Below are 14220 nucleotides of genomic sequence, written 5' to 3'. Positions count from 1 at the left end.
ACTGTGTGACTATTAGCATGCCTTATCAAATTATTTTGCTATTTTAACTGAGGCATTAACATGTTTATTTTAAATAAGTTATTGCCTCTATTAAATTGGCAGGTAATGAAATTTCACACATGTGTAAAGTATTCTTCCACTAATATTCATACAGTATAAGGTCACAGAGAAAACTCAATTTACATAGCTTACTGCAAGTTAAACTCCTTTCAACCTATTCAAAATTATCATGGAACAATCAGTCATTGAAATCAGAATACGATACTAACATAAGCTGGATTCACCACACTGGCTATTACAAGGTTCATAATTGGGTTTGAAATGTCTGTGGTCTGCATCAGTGTGAATATTGCAGTCCAGCGGGTGAGCCTAGCACATCCCTTCTGGCAACCTTACATTAGTGTGCAGGTTGTGTCCCATTACACCCCAAGCTCAGCTTTCAACATCATATCCTTTCCATCAAAAAGACCGCCTACTTCTACCTTCGAAACATTACCACACCTCTGCCCCCGCGTCAGCCCATCAGCTGCTGAAATCCTCAGCCATGTCTTTGTCACTTCTCGACTCGACTATTCCAATGCATTCTTGATTGGTCTCTCATCCCCCACCCTCCGTAAACTTCAGCTCACCCAAAACTGCCACCCATATCCTATCCTGCATCAGTTCCCGCTCAACTATCACCCCTGTCCTCATTGATCCACATTGGCCCTCGGTCGCCAACGCCTCTAATTTAAAATTTTCATCCTCGTGTTTAAGTTCCTTCATGGCCTCACCCCCTCCCTGTCTCTGTAACCTCTCCAGCCCTCCAACCCCTACAAGAACCCTCCATCTCTCCAAATCTAGCATCTTGTGCATCCCACTCTCCCTTCACCCCTCCATTGACGGACATGCCTTCAGCTGTCTAGGCCTAGGCTCCACATTCTGGAATACCCCTCTGCCTCTCCACCTCCTTCTCCTCCTTAAAGACACTCACCAAACGGACCTCTTTGATCAAGATTTTGGTCACTTTTCCTAATATCCTTTGGTTCAGCGTCCATTTTTATCTGATTATGCCTTTGTAAAGTGTCTTGGGGCTTTTTACCGGATTAAAGGCACTATGTAAGTGTAGGTTGCTGTTGTTGTTGTAGTACATGTGGGTAAATTTACAAGTACCCTCTCCCAATAGAGAACCTCACCCACTGGAAGTGTGTATCAGAAATTCAGATTAATACTGTCCTCAATTTTTAAGCCATTGAAAAGAATGATCGGAAAATCGTGGGCCGTGAATTTCCAATGCGCGATCTTACAGGTTGAGGCTCCCTACTGGAAGTGTGGAAAAATTACCCCCTGTATGTAACTTTCTTTTTCAGGAAAAATCTGATTAGGATTGAAATTCCCCAAGAATCTTTTTAGTGCACTCGTTGAAGCGATTATGTACAGTCCCTGTGTGTGCTATTTTGACAAAGTCTTTAACCTGTTTATAAATTATACTAGTTAAGAAATCACACTCCTGAAAAGAAGCAAGACTTGCTTGAAAATGTGACTTATACATCAGCTATTTTTAGTAAAAGTGGCAAAAGATTAGAAAGTTCAATAGAAAAGCCTCCAGTGATAGCACTCAACTGTAGGACATGCACAAATGGAATAGATTTCAATTGAAAATTCTGTACTGGAGTGCCCTCTAGCAGATAATTTATAGTTAGCTACGTCTCTCCCATATGATTACTGTACTGTGCTTGGAGCTCTGTTGTGTAAATGGAACCTTGGGGTAAAATTCTTCACATCACCACTGTAATCATCAGAGAAATATTATAAATATATATTAAAGCAGTTAATTCGAGCAAAATAAAAACACTGCATTAGATTTGGAATGGATCAAAATCAGTTCATTGTTAAATATTTCAGTAGTGATGTTAGATTTCAGTTAAGGAAATGCCAAAGCAGAGTGTTTGAGCCCAAAACCCTTCTAACTGCTGGGGATACTGGAGCTACGGTACAATGCCAAATTCTATCTGTTATGTTTTAAAAGTTTTCACTTTTATTTCTAAGTTATGACAATTACTTTGAAGCATTTTTCTTATCATTTTACTTGGACTTGCACAACTCCAAGCTCTGCTGGTCATAGCAAAAGAGGCAGTCAGAACATGAACTGCAAACACTATCATTCTCAGCATTTGTTGACCAGATTCGAGTGAACACAGTGCTAGCAAAATGGGAGCACTTAGTCCTACGTTTGCCTTACCCAATAGAAGTGAGTTGGTGATTCGTAGTGTGGTTGTGAGTTACATGTACTTCTCCTTATATTTCAGTTATGGCAGAGTCTATGCAGCAGCGGACCCATACCACCACACTATTGCACCAGCTGCAACGTACAGTGTTGGGACCATGGTAAGCATCAATAACTGCACTTACTGTTAGTGACTGACAGAAATAAACACAAACATGTACTTTGTGGGTGTGTGTCTGTGCAGATACATCTGCACCTCGGCACATGCTCACAAGGACACATAGGTTGTACTTTTAATGCATAGTAAGAACTTCCATAGGCAAGTAGCTGAACACTTTCAGATCTTAAATCCAGCTATAACTTTAAGCAAAACACTGACCCTAAAACCTAAGCTATTTTATTAAAACTGCTTGAACCGTAAACCAAGAGGAAACATACATTCGATCACATGTTTGTACAGCCCTTCCTTTGTGGAATGAACCTTTAGATGGATAACACCGTTGGTACTTCTAGGTTTTCTGATATAGTTACTACAGTATAACAGTGTACCCATAGATGTATGTGACTCTATACACATATGAACCAAACCTACAGATAAAAGAGAGAACAAATCACTGCTGATAAAATGGCTGCGGTTGTCCATCTGTAGATCTGTTTCATAAAGGATGCACAAGTCACATATGTACGTTTATCCGCAGAGATACACACAGGAAAGCACTGGGAGAAACTACAACCCCTCACTGACGCCCAATGTGTGTTTTGTTTATACCAACCAGGTAATAATAATGGAGATTCATAAACTAGTTTTACATTTATTCAAATGTTAAATTTAATTACGTTGAAACATTTACATACTGATAGCAGTTAAGATTTTTTTTATGTCATGAGAAAGCTGTTCATACCCCATGAAGAAAATGCCATTTCCACAGATGCTATTCTATTGCAGTGGGATGACAGATAATGTATCCCACAGCTTTGGAGACCACACATGTAGCATAAATGCACACAGATTCAAATATATGCATAAGAACACATAAAGATAATGAAAGTGAATTATTAACCTTTTACAGGGGGAACGTGCCTAGACTTTTATAGTAATGACTTTGTAAACTCCTCTGGGTTCTCGAATTGGAACAAAAAAGGTAATTATAAGAAATTCTGATACACCCAAAAAATTATGTAGTTTGGGAGAAATCTGTTATTAAACAATCTGCTGGCTACTGAAAGACTAGCTAACTTAGACTTGGTCCTCTCTCGTCTCTGACATCATTGAATAATCTTCTCATTAGTATTTCTATTAGTATTAATAGTGGAAAATTTCTTACCTCCTGCCTGTTTTGTCTTGTAATTTCAACATGTCCAGTTAGAGAATCTCTTGTTCCCCCACTCATTTTCCCCCATTTTCTTTCCTCCCCCATGTTAACCTCCTGCAACCATGGCATCCTCCTCGTTAGAGAGAGTGGGACGGTTCATCTCAGAGATATCTCCAGGAATGCCGTCAATGCCAGTCCTTGGTTGGCCTACCAGGTAGGGATTAAGCATTGAACTGAACCCAAAATCCAAACGGATTTAATCAAATCCAAATCCAATCAGAATTTTCTCCAGTTTGGATCAGTTTTGCTTCTGAGTTTTCTAAGTCCAAAAAAGTCAAACTGGAAGGTCTCTGGATTTTGTGCAACTGCAACCGTTCATTTGGTTTTAAGAAATATTTTTGCCCATCGTCTACAAGCTACGAGAAGCTCCCACATATCCCATTGTATTCCATACTCTCGGCCCAGATAGAACATCGAGCAATTGCTAATCCTGGAACAGTGGCTAGAATATTGGAGCATCTCAGAATGCTGGTCCTATGCTTACAGAAGTGGAGTGCATGTAAATATCTAGGCAGGTCTGATCTCCAGTGATATAATTCAAAGCTATTTGTGTAGGTTTGGAAACTAGAATTGTTGGCACCAGGAAGGATCTTCTTCACTCTATTATCCAGGGAACAGGTGAGCTGCATGACCTCTATGTGGTCAAATACTCAGGATCTCAAGTACACGGAGCTATACAAATGCACAAAGCCCACACACAAACGATTATGGCATTTTTTGGATTTAGAAAGATCATTAACATTACTATCATATAACTTGGTTCTGCTTCATGTTCAGGTGAAACATGGAGGTCAGAAACAAATTAAATTGATGCTACAAACCATGGCTGGTCACTCACTTCTACTGTTAGGCAATGCACTCGAGGGAAGGAAATGTTCAATGGCCAACCTAGGCAATTCCCCTCACAGATGGTCCATCTGACACTTCTCTCCTAACAACACAATATTTGATGATGTCATAGAAGAAGCAAGAGCACTAACAGAAAACAGTTTGATTTACTAAGCTTTCGAGTGGGCAAAATGAGGGCTTCTCCTAAACTACAGGTATAATTGCTCTAAATTTAGCAACTTTTATTTTAGAATATTTTACTGCATACTTATTCATTTCACTTCTTATTACTTTATATTATTTTTAAGTGCAATCTATCATTTTTATCAAGGTACTATATTCATAATATAGAATTACGGTGATTAAGTTTTGAATCGGTAGAATTCTGATTTAAAAGAATTAGGAAATGCCAATTAATAACTATATCAATAGTGGGTGACTCTCCACCCTGCCTACTTGTCAGTGATGAGTTCCCTCCATTTAAAATCAGATGGGACTTCTCACCACAGCAACGCAAAAATACAAAGCCCTCTTTCTAATTCAATCCCTGAGACCATGCCACTGATAGGCAATAGCACTGGAAGCTGTGCTGTAGGTGAGGGCCCTATGTGCCCACTGCATCAGTGCAAGGAGGCCATTAAGGAAGGGATGTCAACTAGGGAATTAATTAAAATATAAGTTTATTATAAAAAGTAATAAGGATATATACATTTAGCTGTTTAGCATATGAAGATCTAGGGATTAGGCTTTATATTTTTTACACAATTATCATCAATGTCGGGGTAAATTCATACACATACACACTGTTTCTCTCTTCCTCTGTCTCTTTTCTCTGTCTGTGTGTGTGTGTCTCTCTTTCTCCGTCTCTCTCTCTTTCTCAGTTCTCACACTCACTCTAGTGGATACTTCTACTGATACACGTTTTTAGCTAGCTTTGCAGCCAACATCACAGATGAAAAAAAATTCAATTTTCCATTTTGAGAGCCTCAACAAAAAAAAAAGAAAACATTAAGATTAATGAATGGTGATTGCGGCAAAGCCCTCTGTAGCCGTTTTGCGGAGAGAGAGAAAAAAAAAAGCCTGCCACTCCCTTGAGCTTCATCAGCGCAATGCCTTCGTTTAGACAAATGATTTAAATTTGCCGAGGTGACGTGTGTGTGGTTTCAAATCTTGCAAATCTCCGGAGCAGCTGCTAGCTAAAAGCTTTCATTAATTAAGATGATTTTTCTCCCTTCATTCTCTTAATTAGATTTGTGGCTTGTGTTGCTGTAGCATTTCGTACATTAAAAAATATTTATTCGATTTTTTTTTCATCTTTGATGTTGCAGGCTAGCCTGTACAGAGGAGGGTACAGTCGCTTCACCCCGTACTAGCAAGAGAAACTCAGAGACACACTAAAACCCAGCAGGGCTAGAAACGTCTTCTCAGAAACTGTGGGGGTTTCGGCACGACATGCAGTAATGTTTTGTGCTGACACTCTCTGGTTAACATGATATTTTTACCTCAGATGTTTTTTTTGTGTTTATTACATGTTTTATCTGTGGTGACTGCAAATTTTTCTTGAGTTTTGCTCAGTATAATCTACTTTGAAAAATTTCTGATGTGTAAACTTAAAAGAAAACAACAGGAAAAAAATAGACTTGACAGCTACATTGTTTTCTTTTGAAATTGGCATCCTTGTCAATTTCACAGATTCGCACCAACCAGAGAGCTCTCTGGATTTAGGCCGAAATATTTTTTTTTCAATTTTGTTTTTTTTTAAGTGAGTCTATCAGATTTGCAGGATGGTCGATTTTTAAATTCAGTTCAATGAACAAGAATCTGGATGAAATGGGGTACACAGCTTTAAGGTGATAGTCAGAAAGAAAAACCTACACAACATATATTTTCTCCTCGTCTATTCCCACCCCAGATTACGGTGCGATCCTCTATCAGCACCAGACTTCCCACCTAACAGCTAGCCAGTGTGACAAAACTGACAAAACTCATCACATGCGTCTCTGGTGGATTGAAGTGTCAACCAGAACTGTGATTGAAACATGCACCTCATAACCATGATTGTGTGAAGTGAGCCTTTTAAAAGCCTTCTATGTTATTCATTTTTGAGTCTCATTTGATTGATAGAGGAAGGAAACAGTTTATTCTCATAGACAGCTTCAGTCTAACTTCTTTAACAATCAGTTTCAGTGCAATAATAGTTTCTTAACATAAATCAAAAGATAAAATGCTGTAACTTCCTCACATAGTTTTCGCCAATAAAGCAGAGCATGTCCAGTTGACATAGTGAAATTTGTATTCATGCCTCTTCCGTGGAGGCATTGTGTAAACATTTCTCACTGTGACTAAAAGGGTTGGAGAAGAAACCAAACCGCTGAGCTGATACTGAATAGCGCTGCTTTTCTATGGTTCAGCAATGTTTCACTTGTAGTAAAATTGTAACATTGTGCTGCAAAGGGCAGTCTTGCCACAGCGAACAGCTAACGGTCAATTTAAAAGGCAGCGTCACTGTCTGCACTTATGTTTTGGTTGATGGTCTTAGGTTCATTTTTTTTTTAATTCCCACATGGCAATAGGGTATTTTGAACATAGCTAGTACAGCGTCTGATAAGGGAGGTAAGGATGTTCTTCTGCCCAGCATTGCCTCTTTTTCTACATCCCATTCCTCTTTTCCTCACTGTTTTTGGGATTAATACAAACCTCATTTACTTCAATACACTATATATGTCTCCTGAGCTGTCACCTCATTAATTGTCATCACATTTCCTTAGATCATTCTGGAGTTGCTAACAACACAATTTAATAAATTAAGCTGACCCCAGCAATTGAAGTTGGTTCAGTTACTTGCTAAAAGCTCAAAAGTAATTCTCCTGAAAAGAAATGTAAACTTTTTTAATTTAGTAATTCAGTATAGTTAACTGTGTTTCTAAAGGCATTCAAATTATTCACAAAAAGTTTCTAATAGGCTAACATAATATTACAATACAATATATAATACAATTCTTTACATTAGGTAACTATATGACTCTCTCAGCGAAGCTAAGAGGCAGGGATTTATTAGACATGAATTTTCAAGATCAGAATTTTTGGTCCCCTAGTCACAGCAGGCAATTATGCAAATATTAATGCCTAACTTACAGAAATTCAATGTAACTGCAATTTACTAAATGGAAGGCAGTTGCCTGATAAGCACTTTATCATCTTAAGAAGAGGCTTCTGACGTTTCAAATGGGCATGTTAACTAAAGAGAACTGTCTAAAACATTTGGAACAGGAATTAGCTGTATATTGTTTCTTTTTGGTATAATTAATATTGTAACCACAACTATTATCTATAATTGTTAGCAAAATCATCATTCAAATAGGAGGAAGGCTAATGAACAATAAGCTTAAAAAGAGGTCTTTCCCATTTGGAATTTTGTATCTGTTAGTCTCAAGTATTGTTTTTTTTATATATATAACAAACACAGTTCTGTGAGGTCTCCCTAGAGTACTGAACATCTTTCCAATGCAAGTTTCTATATTTTTTTAATCATTTATTGTCTCTGAGGAAGTTTCCTAAAATGTGAATTGTGTAAAGAGATTAGATTATTAAATATGATATGAGATTGTGGCTGTGTGAATGAACCAAAAAAATGGAATCACATTCTATTTTGTTTTGTGGAATGTTATCAAAATCTGACATCTCTGAGGATTAACTGGAGCAGAGTATGTTAGGAATGTTGTGTAGGTTTCGTAGTGAGATGAAGGCGACATAATCAGAACTGAGGAGTTACCCTAACGTGTGTTGTGTTTTGTTTGTTGTACAGTTTTTTTTTAATTTGTGTGTAGTTTATTTTAGGTTTTGATTTTCTTTTTCTTTTTTTACTGCCAAAATATATTCTATTAAATTATACTCCAAAACCATTGCAATATGGTGTATTATAGGTCAACCTGACTCAAGTATTTAAAACTGAGTATTTATTATGATTAGTAGCATATGATTGTCTTCGTATCCGTAGATTAAAATGAGTAGGAACAGACTTAGAAAGAAATGTATTCATCCTTTTATACACTTTCAATATGTGCACATAAGTATTCCATGGATCATTTTTTTATATTACAAAAAAAAGAAAAAATAGCTTTAAAAAGGCACTGTTTATACTTTTTGGGGAAAAGAAAATAGCTAACATCTTTATAAATGTTTACTTATGAAATATGATGTGAATTGTGTGCTGTAGAAAATATATTACACTATGTGTTAGCTGTAAATCCCACTGGATAGAATTAAAGGGGGGTTAAAACTGGGAAAACAATCAACAGAATTTTTAATTACCTTTTAAAATGATCTCCGACAAATTTACTCCACACTTATGATCAACTCTTCAACATAACCCAGACTAGAATTTTAACAGTTCTATTGCTCTATTATTTTGACTTCAAGAATATATTTCTAGCTGTTACTTCAAACACAATTCCATTACTTCGAGCTTATTTTCTTCACGAGACTCTGTTTCTTTTGACAGAAGCTCAGCTGATCTTATCTGGTCTTGCCTACACTTTTAGTTTTCGTATTTTACCTAGCATGTTGTTACCTGCTTTTGAAAACAGTGCATCTATAGTCACATGTGTTGCAGGGGCTTATACACGTATGATTCTTAGAGTTAAATCTTCATTGTTGTCTTTATTTATTAATTTTCCACTTTTGAGTTAGTGGGGGTAATTTTAACTTTTAGTGACAGTGTAAAATGGGTGATAACAGATCGACCCCTCTCCTGAGAAAGGAAAGTCGGGCGAGGGGTATAACAGGCAGCTGATCCAATATTGCCCATTTTACATTGTCGCCAAAAGGTAAAATTACTCCTGGTGTTTTCAACAATTATGCCCTGATACTCCCTTTTTTGTGCACATCCATAAATATGTGCACATGGTAGTGCATTTTAACTCTGTGACTGTCCCATGTACACTGCACAACGCTATTTGAATATATATACATTTTGCTTTACATGCGGACAGGGCACACTAGCCCAATGTTCGTGACCATACCAGACTATGACCATGGGAGGAATGGACGGATGATTACGTACACAAGGTAAGTCTCCATTCCTCTCGATATGTTTCAGACAAGCGCATATCCTCCCGAGCTGTTTCCTGGGCTCCTGTTTCAATGGGTGCAGAAGTCCATTGATTATTTTTTTTTCCCCCAATGGAAAACCACATGAAATGTCCAGTGCACTCAGCTTAGTTCCTCTGTGAGCAAATCCTACTCTGCTCACTTTGCCCTTCCTTTAGTGATTAAAACATTAAGGAAAATCACTTCTATGGTGCTCCCAGCTGACTTTCCAGCAGCCTTTTCTCAATCCCAACTACCTATATGCTGCTGGTGGGGCAAAAATAGGAATTCCGAATGTCAGTGTACTGTGCACAAAGTGAAAAGTAGACATGTTATTTTTTTTTTGTTATTCTCATTTTAGGACTCAGATACTTATGAGTAAAGATTGTTTTGTACAGAAAGATCCCCTGTAATATTGTTTTCAATATGGCAACACCCATCATAGTGTGGGAGGATGGGACTCTGTTCACATGCAGTTCCTGTTCTAAACCATTAGATTTAAATGCTAACTATGTTCAGAACAGTGGTGTGGAGAAAAATCAACAAAATTCACAATCACTGGTATAACATCACAAAGACCAACTAACATCACATGGCACTTTCAACTGATTTCCTTTGGTGAACAACCACAAAAATTCACATTTATAGTTTTAAATTATAAACCTGCTACAAGTAAAATGTGTCAGAGCAGCCACGTGATAAGTTAACTAACTTAACTTGAGAGCCTGACCAGTCAGTTGTGACAGGAGTTATCCAGTTAGCCTTGTTTACAGAAATTTGTGTCATATCAAATGGCTGACTGTTGGCATATCCTCTATTTATTAAAGGTGTGGGCTGTCATAATGTTGGAAATGTTTTCCACATTTCCACACATAATACAACAACCAAACCATTATAGAATCATAGAAAGTTAAGGCACAGAAGAGGCCATTCGGCCCATCGTGTCCATGCCTGCCGAAAAAGTGCTATCCAGCTTAATCCCACTCTCCAGCACTTGGTCCATTACCCTGTAGGTTACGACACTTCAAGTGCTCATCCAAGTACTTTTTAAGTGAGTTGAGGGTTTCTGCCTCAATTACCCTTTCAGGCAGTGAGTTTCAGACCCCCCCCACCACCCTCTGGGTGAAAAAATTTCTCCTCAGCTCCCCTCTAATCCTTCTACCAATTACTTTAAATCTGTGCCCTCTGGTCACTGACCCCTCTACTAAGGGAAATAGGCCCTCCCTATCCATTCTATCTAGTCCCGTCATAATTTTATATATCTCAATTAAATCTCCCCTCAGCCTCCTTTGTTCCAAAGAAAACAACCCCAGCCGATCCAATCTTTTCTCATAGCTAAAATTCTCCAGCCCTGGCAACATCCTTGTAAATCTCCTCTGTACCCTCTCTAGTGCAATTGCATCTTTCCTGTAATATGGTGACTGGAACTGTAGGCAGAACTCAAGTTGTACCGTAACCAACGTTTTATACAGTTCTAGCATAACCCCCCCTGCTCCTTTATTCTGTGCCTCGGCTAATAAAGGAAAGCATTCCATATGCCTTTTTAACCACCTTATGTACCTGTCCTGCTATCTTCAGGAATCTGTGGACATGCACTCCAAGGTCCCTTTGTTCCTCTACACCTCTTAGTATCCTCCCATTTATTGTGTACTCCCTTGCCTTGTTTGCCCTCCCCAAATGCATTACCTCACACTTCTCTGGATTGAATTCCGTTTGCCACTTTTCTGCCCACCTGACCAGTCCATTGATATCTTCCTGCAGTCTACAGCTCAACCACATGGCCAATTTTTGTATCATCTGCAAACTTCTTGATCTCACTGTAACCGGATCCATTGGATAATATAGTGAAAGAAAAATAGCTAAAATTAAAATTAAATCTTTACATTTTGACAAATGACCTATTCATGTTTGTAAGATAGTCTACCGAGGGGTAGTGAGATATGAGGAATATTTTCACCTAATCTCACAAATTTTTGCTGAGTTCCCAGCTCGGTCCACTGCTGAAAATGTACTTTATCTTTCACCCCTTTGCATACATTGTAATCTGTTTCTGTGTAGTATAAAGTTGCTGCCCTGTGTGTGTCTTAACTGCACACAGTAAAGTTCTTGTCTCTATAACACCACAAGAAGAAAAAGCATCCTAGTGTGTGTTTTAATTTGTCAAATACACAAAATTTAATGTATCTTTTCGGAACACTGCAAATAGCAAAAGATACAAAAATTGACAGAGAAAGGTAACTGAAATTTCTGTTGTATTTCTTGTTTCTCCCTTTCTCAATCTGGTACAAAAATAGTTTTTATCAGGAACAGATTTGTACAGAAATTCATCATTCTTGTCAACAGAGTTAATCTAATGTAATAATACTCTACTAGGGTCCTTAATATTAACCTTTCCTTGCTGCCATTCCATTTACATCTTCAAGCTATTTTAAAAGATTTACTGTATATGTATTTCCTAGAAATATGTTGAGATTAGTGTTTGCTTTAAACACTTTCTTGCTAAGCACTTTGATAAACTACAGTCGCATCTATTTGCTGCAAAATGTTCAAAGGCAACTGCAATGAAAAGGGGTTGCAAAACACCCTTTTAATTGTTTGCAATCTGCAATTTTTAAAGTGTATTTATTTGTCCTTAGTAGCTAGCAATCCCCTTCCAGGGCTACATGCTGTCTTTCAAATATATAAACCATTAAATCTACAGAACAGTCTATATACAAATCTACAGTTACTATGTCCTGGCTTTATTTATATTATTAAAAATAATATAGAACATCTCTATATATGGAGGACTGTGTATTGTAGTGTGCTAAAACAATGTCTGTTTATGTGTGGGACTAGGGTTCAAATAAATCCCAGGTAGAAGGGAGAATAAAGATGTTCCTTTGTCTGATGGTGGCTGGGTGTACAGTGAGTTTGTCTCTGGGGCTTGGTTCAAATCAAGGCCAAATATGAGGGAGGGATGAAGGTCATTTCATCTCTCATAGCTGTTCAGAACCCCAACGTCAGTGAGTTTGGTTAGTTTCAAACTAGCTTCCCATTACTATAAACTCAAGAAGAGCACAACTGGTTCTTAATCAGCTATCTCTCTCAGAAAGGATGTAGCGACTGGGGTTGAGGTGCACCAGAGGTGCAATGTAGGTGGATCTTTACTCTGCATCTGACCTGAGCTAGTCATAACTTGAAAATGTTCAGTAAGGTCGCTGGGTGCAAAGAGAGAAAAAAATCTCTTTGCTGCATATTCCTATCCCTCACGTGGAAAAATACGTATATATTATATATATGCAAAAAGAAGTCCATCTATACCATCAAGCTTGAAACATTGCTACACGAGATGTTACTTTGGGGATAGATTGCTATTTCATTCTAATAAAGATATGTTGTCTAATAAATTTATCAGAACTATCTCCAAGCCAAACTGTGCAAGTTCTTTCCTTCATCTTATATTCCAGTGACTCTGGCATGACACAGGTGCACTGTACTAAATGAAGGGCTCAGAAGCTGAAATCTACGGATTCTGGGAATACAGAACCTTGTGCCACACCTACAGCAAACAAGATGTGGAACGTACGCAAGTACTGCCATATGGAAAAGAATTGTACGTTGTATACCATGTGTACGCTCAAACTCCTCCTTTTTATAACTCCACTTGTATATAGCCCTTTAGCTGCCACCCTTGTGCAATAGATTATAACACACCCTGACCTTCCCTCCTATTGAAAATAATGGGAATGTCTCTGGGGCAATAACAGTGTTATTGCCCAGTCAAGTGCATTTTTGTTATGCATTGAATCATTCTTGTTGTTTTCAATGGGAGTAAGAAGAACTGACAGCTCTCAACAAAATAGCGGCGAAACAAAGAGTTGAGCAAAAAAAAACTGTAAAAATTTCAACAAAAAAAAAATCTCTTTTTAGGACTTTCAGTGTCCTAGAATGGAAACAGGTTGTGTTGTAAAAGATTTTAAAACAGCCTGACGTTTCAGGACTTAGAGGCCCTCGTTCCTCCCACTTCCCTCCCTTTGCCCAGGCCATGACACTGTAGTATCCTTTTGAACTGCAGAACTGTCCCATTGACCAGCCCTTGGCACGATGATGCCGCCTTGGCCTGGGGTATGTTCTTATGCCGCTGAGTTCGTGATGTCCTAGTTTCAGTCCTAGGGTCCTTCATGGCTCAAACTTTGGATTTCTAGTGCCCTCTTGGCCTGAGGAACCCTAGCTTTGCCTGGCCTTTAGCTATCCAGTCTCCTTAATCCACGACACTATCACTTTTCCAAACCACACAGTCAGCAATTCCATCTCAGTCTTAAAGACTATTTTGCTCAACCCTTGTCTCCTCAGTGCTCTCTCAGTCCTGGAACTGCATGTTGTTTAATATCCTGTTAGTACCTCATGTGCTTTTAACTGTCTATATGCTGTTGGTTCCTAATTTCTTGCTCTCTGCTGCTGCTCTGGTAGATACCTGCTGATTAGAGAGCTGTAGTTTAGACCTCTGCCTTCCTTTTTCTGTCATTATGTAAGCTTCTAATGTGATTCAATTAATAATATCCTTAATAAAGGTTGTTTCTTTCTTCAACAAAAACAATTGTTCGGAATATTTTTTAATGCCGCACTCTAGGATTGGGAGAAATGTTGATCCATGTATTCCAACAGTGATATATTTATTGCAAAACACAAGACTTAAAAAATAACTTGAATTTTTTGTTGCAACATACAATAAAGACAATAACA

The 14220-nt window shown here is 38.1% G+C and overlaps 1 protein-coding gene across 5 annotated transcripts in view; it reads left to right on the top strand.

Annotated features, from left to right (window-relative positions):
- rbfox3a (RNA binding fox-1 homolog 3a) overlaps positions 1-14004 on the top strand; it is a 139108-nt gene extending 125104 nt beyond the window's left edge. For 2 of the 5 annotated variants that reach the window (XM_068004513.1, XM_068004510.1), the window contains exons 10-11: positions 2289-2367; positions 5736-5780. In XM_068004513.1, the coding sequence (XP_067860614.1) occupies positions 2289-2367; positions 5736-5780 (124 nt within the window). Of the gene's footprint in view, positions 1-2288; positions 2398-2904; positions 2983-3660; positions 3734-5679; positions 5781-9398; positions 9475-12944 lie in introns of those variants that run through there. The other 3 variants (XM_068004508.1, XM_068004509.1, XM_068004511.1) reach the window with 3 other exon arrangements.
- Positions 14005-14220: the final 216 nt, after the last annotated feature.

This window comes from Heptranchias perlo, chromosome 23 (assembly GCF_035084215.1).
Source record: "Heptranchias perlo isolate sHepPer1 chromosome 23, sHepPer1.hap1, whole genome shotgun sequence".
NCBI classification, from domain to species: Eukaryota; Metazoa; Chordata; class Chondrichthyes; order Hexanchiformes; family Hexanchidae; genus Heptranchias; species Heptranchias perlo.
The sequence above is the reverse complement of the archived record's forward strand: the minus strand, read 5'-3'. Positions and strand labels throughout refer to the sequence as shown.